At 41.9% G+C, this 14616-nt stretch overlaps 1 protein-coding gene across 7 annotated transcripts in view; it reads right to left on the bottom strand.

Moving 5' to 3' along the window:
- Positions 1-11704, bottom strand: part of LOC110959861 (rho guanine nucleotide exchange factor 9) — a 48348-nt gene extending 36644 nt beyond the window's left edge. For 2 of the 7 annotated variants that reach the window (XR_007944595.1, XM_051954387.1), the window contains exons 1-4: positions 11447-11702; positions 7257-8932; positions 3667-3793; positions 3471-3580 (exon numbers count right to left, since the gene is read on the bottom strand). Coding sequence is in view for 6 of the 7 variants with exons in the window: in XM_051954387.1 (XP_051810347.1) it covers positions 3471-3580; positions 3667-3793; positions 7257-8858 (1839 nt within the window). In the remaining variant the exon portion in view is untranslated. Of the gene's footprint in view, positions 1-3470; positions 3581-3666; positions 3794-7256; positions 8933-11446 lie in introns of all 7 variants that reach the window. The other 5 variants (XM_051954386.1, XM_051954384.1, XM_022206861.2 and 2 more) reach the window with 4 other exon arrangements.
- Positions 11705-14616: the final 2912 nt, after the last annotated feature.

Consider the following 14616-nt stretch of genomic DNA (forward strand, 5'->3'; position numbering starts at 1 on the left):
GAAAGTCTTTATCCCTAATATCAACCTGCCAAATAGCATGAACATAAACAGTGTATGACACAAACGGGAGACACCAATGGCTTTGGGCAAATCAGCTTGGGAAAAGCATCACAAATGATACAACTGCTGCTCGATAACAAGCTCCAAAGTGCTTTAGGCCTTAAATAGTCTCATAACAGAGATCGCTGCATGTTATGATATTACTGAAATCATCCACCAATATATCCCCACTGTCCTGTGGCAGCAACATAACACAGTTTGTCTGATGAAATGGTAGAAATACTGGCCCTGTTGAGATATGTTATCCTAGACAGTACAAACACAAATCTGCACATGCACAGGCATGTATGACCTGCCAAAATACGGGGCATAAAACTGAGATACTGTAAAACAGGATACACCAGTGAGTCAGAGAATTAACACACATGACTGTTCTTCCACTCCTGGGGAACATGCAGCCATCTGAAAAGTGGAAATGACTTTTCTAGTAAGCAAAGGAAACCTTCTCGACAGTTATATAAGAGAAAGGCCCTGAGCCTCTCCGTCTCTGTAACACACACTGAAACACGCTCAGCTTACATGGAAGCACGGAGTCACATGGCTGTGTATAAACCATTAACAACAACACACACATAGACACAAATCTGACAGGGAGAAACCCATTCTTAGGAATAAACAGCCTGGGGATGGTCTGACACAACCACCTGCTCAGATTCAGTCAGAGGCACTACTGTTTATCAGAACCCATCACATCCTATGAAACAGCATTAGCTGGTGGCTGCAGTAAGTCACAGCAGATACTTGCCCGCACCTTGGCAGGGGAGCAATGTTGAATGAACACTGATAAAGTCATTTTGTGGAAGATCTATTCCCATGTTTTCTCTTACATGGCCCTAAAACAAAGCCTGGGATGAAACAAATGCTACACATTCGCAGCATGTTTGATACAGATATCACTAGTTGGTGCTATTCATTCCTCACCAAATAATGAAGTTGTCAATGCAATGACTCACACATCCTGACAGATGAATTCTGAATACATCAGAAGAGCATGTGACGTGTGTGTGTGTGTGTGTGTGTGTGTGTGTGTGTGTGTGTGTGTGTGTGTGTGTGTGTGTGTGTGTGTGTGTGTGTGTGTGTGTGTGTGTGTGTGTGTTATGAAAAGAGTGTATCACAGGGGCCAAAGGCCTTGGACACAAATCCATAAAGAATCTATGTGTATGTTGTTAAATTAACAAATATAACATGAGCGCGGGTGCTGCCCACATGTATAAGTGTGTGCATAAGGAGCCGTTCAAGTGAACATGTGCTTTTTCATCACTTCTCTATTATTTGCCCAACTTGCCGCTGCCTGCTGACTCATGCATTCATAATAAATAGATAGCATTGCATAATATGATTATGACCAGACAGACCTAGGTTGGCCCAAACTTAATCACAGAAGATTTCGGTTGAAACTCTTAATCTGCATGAAGCCCGTAATAAGACGGTCCCCCTTTCTGACAAGTTGACAGCAGAGCTTCAGGCGCAGCATTAGTAACACACAGGAAACCGTTCTCTCATCTGCATAGGAATTAAAGACCGCTATTGCCATAGTTTGTCGGAGTCGGAGAGGAGAGGAGAGGAGAGGAGAGGAGAGGAGAGGAGAGGAGAGGAGAGGAGAGGAACTGGGGGAGAAATCCATTTAAATGAAAGGGAGAAGAGAGGCGTCAGCATTAACAGTTAATCCACTGCAGTGAGAATGCTTTCTCTCCGCCTGCGGCCTCTAGGCTCCAATAGTCATCCTAACAGGAAGACTGTAACATACACTACACCGTAGCACAAACAGCAAATCCAACCATGACGTCCTATAAGATCCATGCAGTTTTCAACCATTTCAGTTATGTCGTATTGCTGTGGCCTGTCACTACTCACGCAAATGTGCATCCACATTTGCTTGCAGTTTCCTATTTCTATTTTTAATTACCCATATCATAAAGGAATTCCAGCATTTCATCCCATCTACAAATTAACTTCCCTTGCCATTCAAACGCACACAAGGCATTTCCAGTGCTATGTGTCCATGCTGCCTACCCCAGGGGAGGGCCACGACAAAGGGAGCATCTCTCTCTTCCCTTCTCTCCCACCCCTTTTTCTCTCTCTCACCCACACACTTTCTCTATTTAGCTCACGCTTAAAAAGGCTGCCTAAAGATAGAAGCAAGGAGATGAACAGGAGCCAGCAAGTGTCATGGCAACAACGTGCAGTGGTTCACAAACACTATTTAGATCAGCAAGAAAAAGTTATAATCAAAGCCTAAATGCAGTACTGTCACTTCTTCAAAGACACAGTTTGCTAAATTTCGATGCAAAGACATGCCAGGGTTTATGGCATCACTGTTTCAGAATGGACTACTTGCTGTAATTCCTGTGCTGTGGTAAATCCTCACAGACTATTTGTGAATAGTTTTAATTTGAGTCTATTGCAGAAAGTGTGGCCCTATCATTTCCTTTCTTATATCTTCCATTTCATTTAACATCGGTACTTGATATTGAAGTGGGAAACATCTCACTCATACTATTCATATATATGCATATGAATTCAGGATTCAGAACGTATAGTGAAACATCCCCATGATCCACTTTAATCTAAGAAAAAATGGCAAAATGAGTATACTTACTCACTCCAGCTTCAATTTAATATGATCAAATAATATGCAAATGGTGTAGGTCCTATGCATTACGGTTCTGTAGGTATAGATGCTGGACACGGCACCAGAAATGTTCACTACCCTGTCAGGATATTTGAGAAAAACTCTGTATCTCCTTCCTCAAGAATCCCCCTGAGGCCACTTGCACATCAAAGCATCGATTCTGAAATGCCTGGTTTTACTTCCTGAGTAGTAATACTCCAACACACTCTGAAGCTAATTTTACACAGCTGACAAAGACACGTTCTCGTAGACACTTCCCAGAGATTCCAACCCATCAGGTGTATAGAAACGATTTAATGTCATTCCTCTCTCTGACTGTGAAAGTCAGCCGGCTTGTCTGCATCTGCACTCGTCAGATTAAACAACACATCTGAAATACTGGGTGCCCAATTCAGGATGACTAATGGCCTAAGAGTACTGCATGACATTAATCCACGGGGCCACCATCTTCATGGATCAGCTCCTTCATTATCTCATGAAACATTGACCGGTGTCTTGTCAACAACACATTACCAGTATCAGTGAGCTGCTATTTATCAGTCTTATTCATTTATGTCCACAGTATTTGTCAGGTTAGCATCCTCGGTGTGACATGTGTGTATATATAGGCTTCTTAAATCACGTACGCAGTGTTTCTTTAACTAATTTGTGCATACGGTGCTTTTTCTAAGTCTGTCCAAAGGTTTGAAAGTCTGACAGAGATATGGGTAAATGCAGTGGCCACAAGAATTTGCATGTATTTATATGCATGTGTGTTTAAGGGGTGTGTCTGACTCACTATGTTGACCTGTAGTGGTTCTGAGCCAGGTCTCAGCAGCCTCCTCCTCCTGCAGCTACCGGAGCCTCCAGACCGCAGACGCACAGACGATGACGACTGACCCATGTGTGCTGGACAGACGGACAGACACACGATCACTTTAACCATTTCAAAGCACAATCTGCACATTTATGCAAACAAAAAGCTAGAATGATACCTGATTGAGGCAGGAGCAGCGCCAGGGCAGTGAGGGTGCTGGGGGGTAGGGGCAGGGAGCGACATCGCTGGAGAGATGCTCTGTGCGGAGGCTCTAACGGTGACACACCCGGGGGGCGAGACAAGGCCTAAAGGGTACTGAGTAGTTAGGACATCGCCTATATTCCATACACTTTCACTCCGATTCACATACTCACACACACACCCACACACACAAGGCTGAATGCACACACTCTCCTGCCCTTCACTTAAAAAAAAAAAAAAAAAAAAAACCTTCTTCCTGCCTTGTCCCCTTTTTGCACTGAATTAAAGTATTTCACATCCAGCAAGTCTATTCTGGTGCATTGGTCGGTGTGCATGCCCTGCAGCAAACCATGAGAGACTATACATCATGCCAACCAGGCGGTCTCTCAGGTTAAAATGAACTGACTCTGAGTTAGGGCAATGAGAAGTAGAGCTTATGGGAGCGATGAGGCAGAAAATTGGCCACAGAGAAAGACTGAGAGTATGGGAGAGAGAAGCCACAATGAAAAAAAGAAAAGAAAGAGAGGGTGAGAGAGAAGAAAAGAAAAGAAAGAGATGGAGAGAGAGGAGGAAGTGAGCCGAGGGAATGGCAGCATCCAGAAATACAGGCCTCTATAAATGAGGCTGAGCATGCAGGCATTGTTGCAGCTAACAGTGAGCAGTATATAAATACTGGGTTAGTACTGGACTGCCCTTCAAAGTCTGGAGTGTGTGTTTGATTCATTATGGGCTTGAGCTATATTTATCAGTGAGTTGGTGGAGACTAGTAGTGAGACTTGGCCCTCCTACTGAAATTTTTTCCAACACTAGTATAAGATGTGTGCTGTACATACATCCTTTGCCTGTGTTGGTATATTTATAGGACTGCCTAATTGTCATTTTCGTGGTTATATTTGTGTGTTTATTCTCAGTGAATTAATGCATGAATGCCCGTGTTGTTTAACATCTTACTCTGTGGTGCAGCTCCGTGGACTGCGTCTCCCTAGTAACACTGGTCTCTATGACAGAGCAAGGCCTGGAGCGAGCAGCCGTCCGAGAGTGTTGCATGGTGGTTGCAGGCCTGCGTCTCCGCCGGGACAGCGAGCCGACCTCACTATAATGGTTGTAGAGGTCTCGGTCTGGGTTGGGTCTCCGCAGGTCCAGTACAGCTGAGGCCGGGCGAGGACGAGGCCGCAAGCGCCTGTGAGGTACAGAGGTCTTCTCTGTGCTAGAGTGGGGCATGGCTGGGCCCGGCTGTCTTACACTGCAGCCTGTCTGGCTGGCAATCTGCTCGCACAGCTGTGATTGGCACAGATACTCAGCAGTTTGGCCCAGATAAAGGTGCAACAATGCATTTCTTGTCTAGGGAACTGGGAAAAAATATCCCTGTAGATTCAACAAAATAAACCTCATATTTCATTTTAGAAGATTCCACCAGCCAGGAGCTCGTGTTCCTAATTGCAGTGCATCAGTATCTAACCAAGTGCCAAGACTGTTGGCAGATAAAATCGAGAGAAAAATAAGTACAGCAGACAGGTGGATTTAATTTTTAAACAGTTGGGGGATTACGGAGGCGGATTTTTCCAGTGCCATCGCTTCACCTAAACAGGGCTCTACAGTGCAAACATGTCACTCACATATGCAAGTGCGCATTTGGTTGCATCGGTGTGAGCGACTCTTGAGTTCTGACACTCTTATTATCAAAGCTCAGTGTACAAAACATTCAGGTCGCTGCTTCCCACATTTTGTTGTCACTGTTTCCGAACTTATGTTAATCCTTGACTTAACTTGATCACAAGCCAAAACAAAAATTTGCTCTTGTCGGATTTGTGTCACTCTGCAAGCCAGAGGGAGTAAAACATGCTTCAACACAACAATAATGTCTGTGCTCACCCAAAAATCGTTTACAATCTTAAATAAGCATCACTCTGCAACACCACTGTACCGTGAAAGTGTTTCTGTGTGAAGTCTTTGCTGGTGACACCATCATGTCACATGAAGTTCAGCAGTGAGTATCTGGCAGTGAAATTTGATTTATGTCAAATCAGTAACTTCAGTGTATTATCTTTTACTTCTTAATCAGGAGCTTCAATATTTAAAGCTACAGATATAGGAAAAGGCAGTGTTTTATCAATGTGGGAATACTTAATCAGCATGTCTTACATTCTGCTGCTAGATATATATTTTTACTATGTACACTGAGCAGTTTTGGCACAAAAAATGATTGAGGGTGAATTAAGTTGTCTCTTATCCCATTTCTGGGTGGGAGCTACAGGTTGTGAACACTAATTAAGCTGCCACTCAAATTCATGTCTGCCTTTTCAACCTACAGATTTCAACTTTTGAGCTTTCGAAAGTCAAACACGAAAGAGAAATAAGTTCACTAAGAAGTTTAAAAGGATTCAGATTAAATTCATCACTGGATTTAGATTGAATAAATGTGAAAATCCTAGAGAGAATTCCTAAGAGTCTGTGTCGTTGAAAAAGTGATTCATTGATCAAGTACAATGCATTTCTGTCCTTTTTAAGGTTCCAAGTACTTCTTTAGTCTCAAGGTTCTTCAATATTCTTGCAGTTAAGTCATTTTTCCCCCTGTCTTTTACATACGTGTGTAATTTTACAAATATGTTGTGTTATTTTTGTCCTTTCATTTCAATTCCAGCCCCAATTTTTTGTTTGCCATTTAGGGACATCAGTGCCTCTACAAATAAATGGAAGCATAGAACTCAGCTGAATTACAGTGGGACTGGACACTATAAGCCCTACCCAAACACATGCTCTCAAAGCCCTTGCCTTTGCATAATAACCCCCCTATGAAAGTGTGCTGAGTATTGAGATGTCATATCTCATTTTGTCATTACGAGTTGGGACTAACATGTCCTGACTCGTCGGTGTGACTAGAAGCAAGATGACTAATTCTTCCAATGGAGTGAGAAAGGAAGGGTGCTGTCATGATGTACAGACGTCACAGAGCCTGGGGCTGCTGCAGTCACACATGGCTAGCTCTGTGGGAAATGTAGGGTTTCCTTGCAGGCGACAAAAGGCTGGCTAAGCAAGAAAGGACAAACTCCTCTACTATGGTGCTGTGTACCTTTCTAATTACTATTTCCTCTTTTCTCCAACAGATGGGGCAAAAGCACAACAGCAGAGCGGGTGCCCAAATCCTGTGCTCACAGTCTGGTGCTTTATATGTTTTTGTTTCGCCCTGACAGTTAATGTGCCACACCTACCACCTATGACTATGTGTGAAAAACGAGCAATGGCACTGACCTCATTAAAATTTGTTGTTGATGATATGAAGAAGCAAAAGAATGACCATGGTTAAAGCACATACATAAATGATATTTGGAGCATTTATGCAGTAATTACATGACGCATGCCTGGGGAAATGTTAATGATGTGGAAAAAGCCTGCAATGAAATGTGGTTATGGCATAAATATGTGGCACATTATACATGGAAATTCTATATAAAGAAACAAAAACACAACAGTAGCTTAGCAACACAAATTACTGACTTCTTTAGTAAACGTATTAAAATTCAGCAGCTGCTAATTAATGCAACTCATTCTCTATTTAAAGTCACGTACCTTAAATATTTCCTCTGTCGAATCTGATGCTGGTACGCTATTGGTTGTGCTTTCTTTATCACCTTGTTGTGATTGGACATTCGGCTCCTGTATCTGGTGGGAGTCAAGTGGAGCATCTCTGGAATCCTGCTCATTTCCTGTCTGTCCCTCTACCTTTTCCTCTCGACAAAGGCCGTTGAATTGATCCCTTTCAAGCTCTTTTTTAGCCTCCGTGTTTGGACCTGGATAAGGGATATGATTCTCTACTATGGCTGTGGACCTGTGGTTTGTCTCGCTGTCTATAGGTTTGTCTGTAACCTCAAAACTCTGAACGCCATTGACAGCTCGAGACCTTGAACATGCCCGGAAGGCTTTTAGCACCACCTGAGGGGATCGTCCACCTGTTACAGGTGCTGGCGTCTCACTGTCAAAGCCACTGGAGTGTGAGGATTTAGCGGTCAGTGGTGATGATGGGGTGGGGTGGGGTTTTGGAAGTCCTTCATTGTGGAGGGTCAGAGAAACACTGTGAATGTTGTCCACTGTGCGCTGTGGGGCCTGTGGGGAGTTCATCGGGCTCCTCTCTCCTTCTGGAGGAGAGAACGAGCGTGAGGTTGTTCGCCATTTTCTGGCTGTCTCTGCTACACTGTTGAAAAATTTAAACAGACCGCCAAAGTGCCCCTTGGTGTCCGGGTGTTTTGAGGGTGGCGGCTGACAGTCTCTGACTGTCTCAAAGTCTACAGAACCAAAGTCTGAATCCATGGTTTTGTCCAGTGAGTGAAGCTCAGAGTCAAAGCTCCTCTCTGAGTAGACAGGATTGGTCTTCCCCAAAAGGGAAATCCTCCTCAGGTAACTCCACACATCTTTGTGCCTCCTTCCTGCACTGTGGTGGGTCCTCGGGCTACTCTTAGTGCTGGGCTCTTCACAGCCTGCAGTGCTTTTGTTGCAGTTGGTTGAATTGTTGTGGCTTCTTTTAGCATAGGAAACTCGTTCAGACGGTTTACAACCATTCTGAGTCACAGCCTCTCCCAGTACAGTGGGCTGATGGCCATCCATAGGAGCTGACAGGTCAATGTCTTCAAACGAGCAGTCAAATTCTGCTGTGTATCCAGCATACGAATGCCTCTTGCCTCGGTGTCTAAGTGTGCCCCTGCTGGCCTGTTGGGGAGTGCCAATATCACGGCAGAAAGAATCCTCATCCACCAATGAGCTGGTAAACTTGGCAGTGGACAGTTTGCTTGTCTTCCCTCTAAAGACAGCAGGGGATTTAAGCTTCTTAAAAGAGCGAACTTTGTCAGCAAATGAGAGTTTAGGGATGGAAGCTTCCCCGGGCAAGATCATGGAGTGGGGTCTCCTCTCGAGCTCTGAGACAGCTCTCTTTCGATTCAAGATCTTCCAGATGCCCCCAGTGGCACGAGTCCTCCGGTTGACCTCCTGTCTTTCCTTGACAGGGGCCTGAGAGGAGGCAACCGGGGTCTCCCCATGCCCCTCTGCAGGCCCTGGCCCAGTCTCCTGAATATAAACACTGCCGGTTTCATTCTCCACATCCAGAGAAACATTAAACACTCGGTTGACAAACCCATTAGGGTTGTTGCTCTCAGGGGCAGGGTTGTCTGTCTGTTCCATCCTCTCTCATTCTACAGTGTCAGCTATCACTTCCAATGGACATCATGTTTCAGGCCTCTCTCTTTCTCAAACACCTGCAAGGAAGAAAACCACATTTTTATTCAGATATTTGACATTAAACTGACTGTCTTGTCATTTCATATCAAGCTTATTCTGCCTTAACAGGAAATGCCTGTAGATGTATGCCATAAATGCTAAATATATTAGATAAAATGCGGAGAACATTTAATTAGCTCTATTTTATCTACATTGGAGGTCAAGAATTACAGACATGAAGTGCTACTTAAACGTTAAAAACACAGTGAGAGCATTAGAGGTCTCATTCTGTGATTCTCAGACACGGACTGTTGTACCACAAGTCAACACCCGCCGCCCCCTTCATATTTGGTCCATATTAACCAAAGTAATTATTTGAGACACAGTCCCCATCCACCATTTAAACCAGGAGGCTGCGTTGTCATGGAAACACTCACTACAGAGATGTCTGGTTATTTCAGGCCCGCTCCAGCTGTGACATCACCACAGCTCAGATAAGCTCCTTCTGAAGGAAGAGGATGCTCAGTGTAGTGCTGCCCCGACACATGTTAATTGCCCCCCATTTCGTAATCCCTTTAATGTATGGAAGCATCTTGTGTAATTGCAGCCTCCAGCGCACATCTCTGTTGTCACACGAGATCATAAGCAAAGACGTGTTTCAATTAAGCTGGCCTTTTAGCAGAATTTAATTCATAAGCTTTTTATTGATAAGCTAAGTGGCTACTCAAGGGTTCCAAAAATACAGTTTACAAGCTTATGTTCTCACACAACACATCCTAATCGGCACTTAAATTAATGTTTAAATGTAAAATATGATGTCTCTAGCATTATTTAGCTTATAATATCCAGTTAGGATAATGTGATTGTCAATATGTGCTTTTAGTTTTCATTTATATTAGTAGTTAAATGTAAAATTTGACATTTCTAGCGTTATTTAGTGATTAATAACCAGATGTTGTTATGTGATGATGTCAGAATGAGTTTGTAAATGGCACTTAATTAGTATTTTTATGTAAAATGTAATGTTTATAGTATTATCCAGTTGATACAATATGACAATGTTAATATCAGTTTTTAAATGGCACTTAAATTAGTATTTTGTCAAATGGGAAGTTTCTACAGTTATTTAGCAATTAATATCAAGTTGCTACAGCATATTAATGTGAGTTTTTAGTTGGCACTTATGTTAGTAATTAAATGTAAAATGTGATGTTTTAAGTGTTATTCAGCTATTAATACCCAGTTGTTACACTGTGATATGTCATTATGAGTTGTAGGCACTTTTAATTGTATTAAAGTGTAAAATGTGATGTGTTAGTGATATTCTGTTATTAATACCCAAATAGCATGATGTGATAATGTCAATACGAGTTTTTAGGCACTTTTTAAATGCAAAATGTGATGTTTCCAGAGTTGTTTTGCTATCATTATTCAGTTGTTATAATGCTAAAATGTCATTACGAGTTGATAGGCATTTATATTAGTAGTTTAAGTGTAAAATGTGACCTGTCTAGTGTTGCTTAGCTATTAATATCCAGTTACTACAATGTGATAATGTCAAAATGAGTGTGAAGTTGGCACTTGTATTTGCATTTTAAGTATAAAATGTCATGTTTCTAGTGTTATTCAGCTATTAATAACCTGTTTTTACAATGTGATAATGTCAATATATGAGTTTTCATACATTCATATTGTTATTTTAAATGTAAAATGAGATGATTCTAATGTCATTTAACGATTAATGTTGAGTTATTATAACGTGATAATAAAAGTTACTTGCTACTTACATTGGTATGTAAATGTAAATTGTGATGTTGCTAGTGTTATCTAGCTTATGACTTCCAGTTAGCATAATGTGATAATGTCATTATGAATATATAGGCATTTATATTAGTATTCTAAGTGTAAAATGTAGCCGTTAAAATCAGTGGCTACCAAGTGATGAAGTCAAAATTAGTTTTTATTTGGCCCTTCTATTAGAACCTATGTGTAAAAATGTGATGTGACCTAATACTGTCCAGTTGATATGATGTGACAATGCCAGTATGAGTTTTGAGGCACTTTTATTCCTATTTTCAGTGTAAAATTTGGTGTTTCTACCGTCATTTAGCTGTTAATATCCAGTAATGTCAATGAGTTTGCCGAGTTGTGACATTGCCTTCTTGGTAGTTATATTAGAATATAAACCAGTGAAATCCTCATAAATGGACATCTAGCTGTCAGAATCCTCCACTGTCACCAAACTTGACGCAACAGCTCGGTTCTCTGCTCAAACCTCAGACTGAACTGACAGAAAGATCAAATTTGTAGCTGCGCAGGGAGTCTGAAGTTAAAAGGGAAATATGTCGTCAATAACATTTACATTAACTTCAGCTTAATTGGTGAAATTCCTTTGGACGTTATTTTAAAAGCGTGACAAGTCAGCTGTAGCCTCGGCTTAAAATACAACTTCACAAACTTGCCTATCAAGTAAAAAAAACAAACAAACAAAAAAAACCCTCAACTGTCTTTTCCTTCACACACCCAAAGTGAAGTAAAAGCCGTGAACTTACCGCAGCAGACTCCCTCCTGTTTAAAAGGACATCGCAGCTGCCGCTGCTCAAAGTCAATAAAAAAAAACCCACCGCCAGATAAAGTAATCCGCTGGACTTTTGCGGGCTTAACTTTTCTCCATGAGAAAAAGGCGGACGCTGTGTTGTGGACTCGTTTGCAGATCACATGTGTTTGGTCTCTTCTCTTCTTTTTTTCTTCTTGCGCCTCTAAACTTCGCCAGCTATCATCAGACTCTGAGAAACTCCCCGCGTTAGACAGACCGGTGAACTCTTGCCCCACGAGCTTCTGCAGACGCCGACACTCTTGATTTGTGATAAAGCTCTCACGCAGACACGCGCGCGCGCACACACACACACACACACACACACACACACACACACACACGCAGACACAGACAGACACAGACACACAGACACACACGCGTGCGCGCGCATGCCTAGACACAATGCAATAAATATACACTGCAATTATTGTAATGGTGTTAAATAGTAATAATAGCACGTTTAGAGCTTAAATGCCATATCATTAAACAATATTTATACCAAAAGGAAATACTTTTGAGATATTTAGCTGTGAAAAAACCCTGAAATGACAAAATAAATGCAGTACCTAGCAGAAATGAGATGTAATGAGATATAAGTAAGGTACACTGCTAAAAACAAAATAAGTGAGCTAATATAAGGCTAGAATAGAAAAGTAATGCTGGCAGAGATACTGAGGTGATAAGTAATCACACATGACAATGAAATATTGTACTTGAAAAGTGAAATATTGCACCTCAATAATGAGACATAGCACATGGTGCGTGTGGAATCTGAACATTGTAAATGAAAATGAGATGTTACACATGATCCTGGAACTGATATTGCACTGGTATATGTAACATTAGGATATTTACTAGGCTTTAAATCCTATTTGTAACCTTAATTAAGTTCCACATCTGGTTTCCATTGGATTTTTGCTGTCAACTTAGCATGCTTACACTAAAGTTTTGTTGTTTTATGTTATCTGTCACATAACTTAATTTTTTTTTAAAAAAGCACTTTAACTTCTAACAGAACACCAGTGACAACAGGTGACAACTGGTCTCAGCAACATTGCACGTGAAAATGTAATCTTACACATGACACTGGAACTATTATAGGACAAACACAATGCTGTGATACACCATATTGAGATATTTGAAGTGCTTTTAATCTTATTTCCTTCCTTCATTAACATGCGCATCTGCTTTTCATAGCTTTTGGATTCTTTGCTGTGTACCTTCTATGCTATTTGTTAGATGGCTTCATTAAAAAAGCACTTCTAATTTCTAAAAGAACAGCAATGAAAACAAGTGATTGACTGAACTCTGGTCTCACTAGCTGATCCTCCTTTGGGATTTGCACTGAATGTGAAAATCCTTCTATTGAAATGACACAATGGGGAGAGGGAGCTCAGGGGGGGAAACTGAAGGAATTCACAAAACTAAACAGCTCCAGAGCTCCATAGCCGTGAAAGAGGAGATGGTGGAAGAAGGGGCCTAAATTTAAACATTTCCTCTTTGTCCTGTTTTGGGCCCATTGTCATCGCATGGCGTTCTCCCTTCTGCACAGGAAGGAGTGGATCTGACATCAACGCTCTCAGGCTGACAATGCCAGGAAGTCTGTCTGACTGTATGTAAATATCTCTGTGTGTCCATGCTTCCCTTGCTTTGCCCGTGGAGCCACTCTCTGCTCCCCTGGACCTCTCCCAGCAGCGGCCTGAAGCGGTTGTAGTAGCAGCCGTAGTAGCAGTAGCAACGTGGCGATTTATATGCTACACTTCCCCGATAAGTCATCTGTAACTGTCACGGCGAATTATGGCGACCTCGTCTTCAAATGAACTCTCCTATGTTGGAACATCTGTAATACACGGCTTCATATGCAAGACCTAATAGGCTCCTTCATTATTAATGCACATGAGCCAATATTCCTCTGTTTCAGGTTGTATTTTGCCATTTCTTACTCATATCTCCACATAGTTTTGCGCTGACTTGCTGTTTGTTCCTCTCCTTCGCTTCCATTCCCTCACCTCTTCCCTCCCTCCCCTTACTCACTGACTTCCTCAGGACCCCAAGCCGTCTTCCTGCTGTCCCCAGGCCATCACAAAAGACATCCTGGCTGTGGCAGGACAGATGCTTCATGCCTTAGATTGGGCTTACTCTCAGAAAAATAATACTTCTTACATGCTTCTTTAGAAAGCTCTGTAGTTCCTCAAATCACCATAACCAATTGAAGAATCTCTTTATTGAAGGCACAGCTCTTTATCTACTTTACGTATTTGTTAGAGTTATGTGGTTACTAGGAACCATGTTCATGTGCTTATTATTCAATCTACACACAATAATTTGATTTAAAATGCAGATAAAACAACCTTGTTTTGAAAAATTACTACCTTGAAAAGAGGTGCTTTATCAGGAAGAAATATCTAAAAAAAAAAAAAGTTATTTGAAAGCGTCATTTATGGTCCCTTAAGGAAGCATTCATTTATTGATATAATTGTTTGAGGTACCAAAATGGTTCTTCTACGGCATCACTCAAAAGAACCATTTGTGGTTTCAGTCAGCACCTTTATCTTTCTGAGTACACGCAGACACAAAACTAGGGGCTTATCTCTAGAAAATGAATTAATTAAAACAGCAATTTGTATGAGTGGCACAAAGTGGGAGAGGGGAAAGAAGAAAAAAAGAGTACAAGGAATGAATGAATGGAGGCAGACAGATTTATGGACTCTCAACAAGATGGGCTTGTGTCTGAAATGATAAGTTAAGCTGATGTTTGGAGAGCCGTGTATACATTACAGCCAGCTGACTTTGTTGCCTGTTTACCACGAGTGTTGAACACCCTGAGCGGGGCTCTTTGAAATGATGTCATTGACTCTTTTTCAGAAACAATCGACCTCTTCCTCCTCTTCCTATGACTCGGTCCACACTCATGGGTTTGGTTGGAGATTACCGGAGACAAACACTCGCCGAGTTTAGGGCCCAGCTGTAATTATTTCGCCAGTCTTTGTCAAAGCTGCTGAGTGAAAACAGGCTGCCGTGAAAAAGCCGTCCAGCCAGACAGGGAGGGAGGGAGGGAGGAGGGGGGGAGCAGATATGTTGTGATATCAAATGAAAGGCTTACTAAAGCCTGGGAACTGGATCCAG

This window comes from Acanthochromis polyacanthus, chromosome 10, assembly GCF_021347895.1.
Source record: "Acanthochromis polyacanthus isolate Apoly-LR-REF ecotype Palm Island chromosome 10, KAUST_Apoly_ChrSc, whole genome shotgun sequence".
NCBI classification, from domain to species: domain Eukaryota; kingdom Metazoa; phylum Chordata; class Actinopteri; family Pomacentridae; genus Acanthochromis; species Acanthochromis polyacanthus.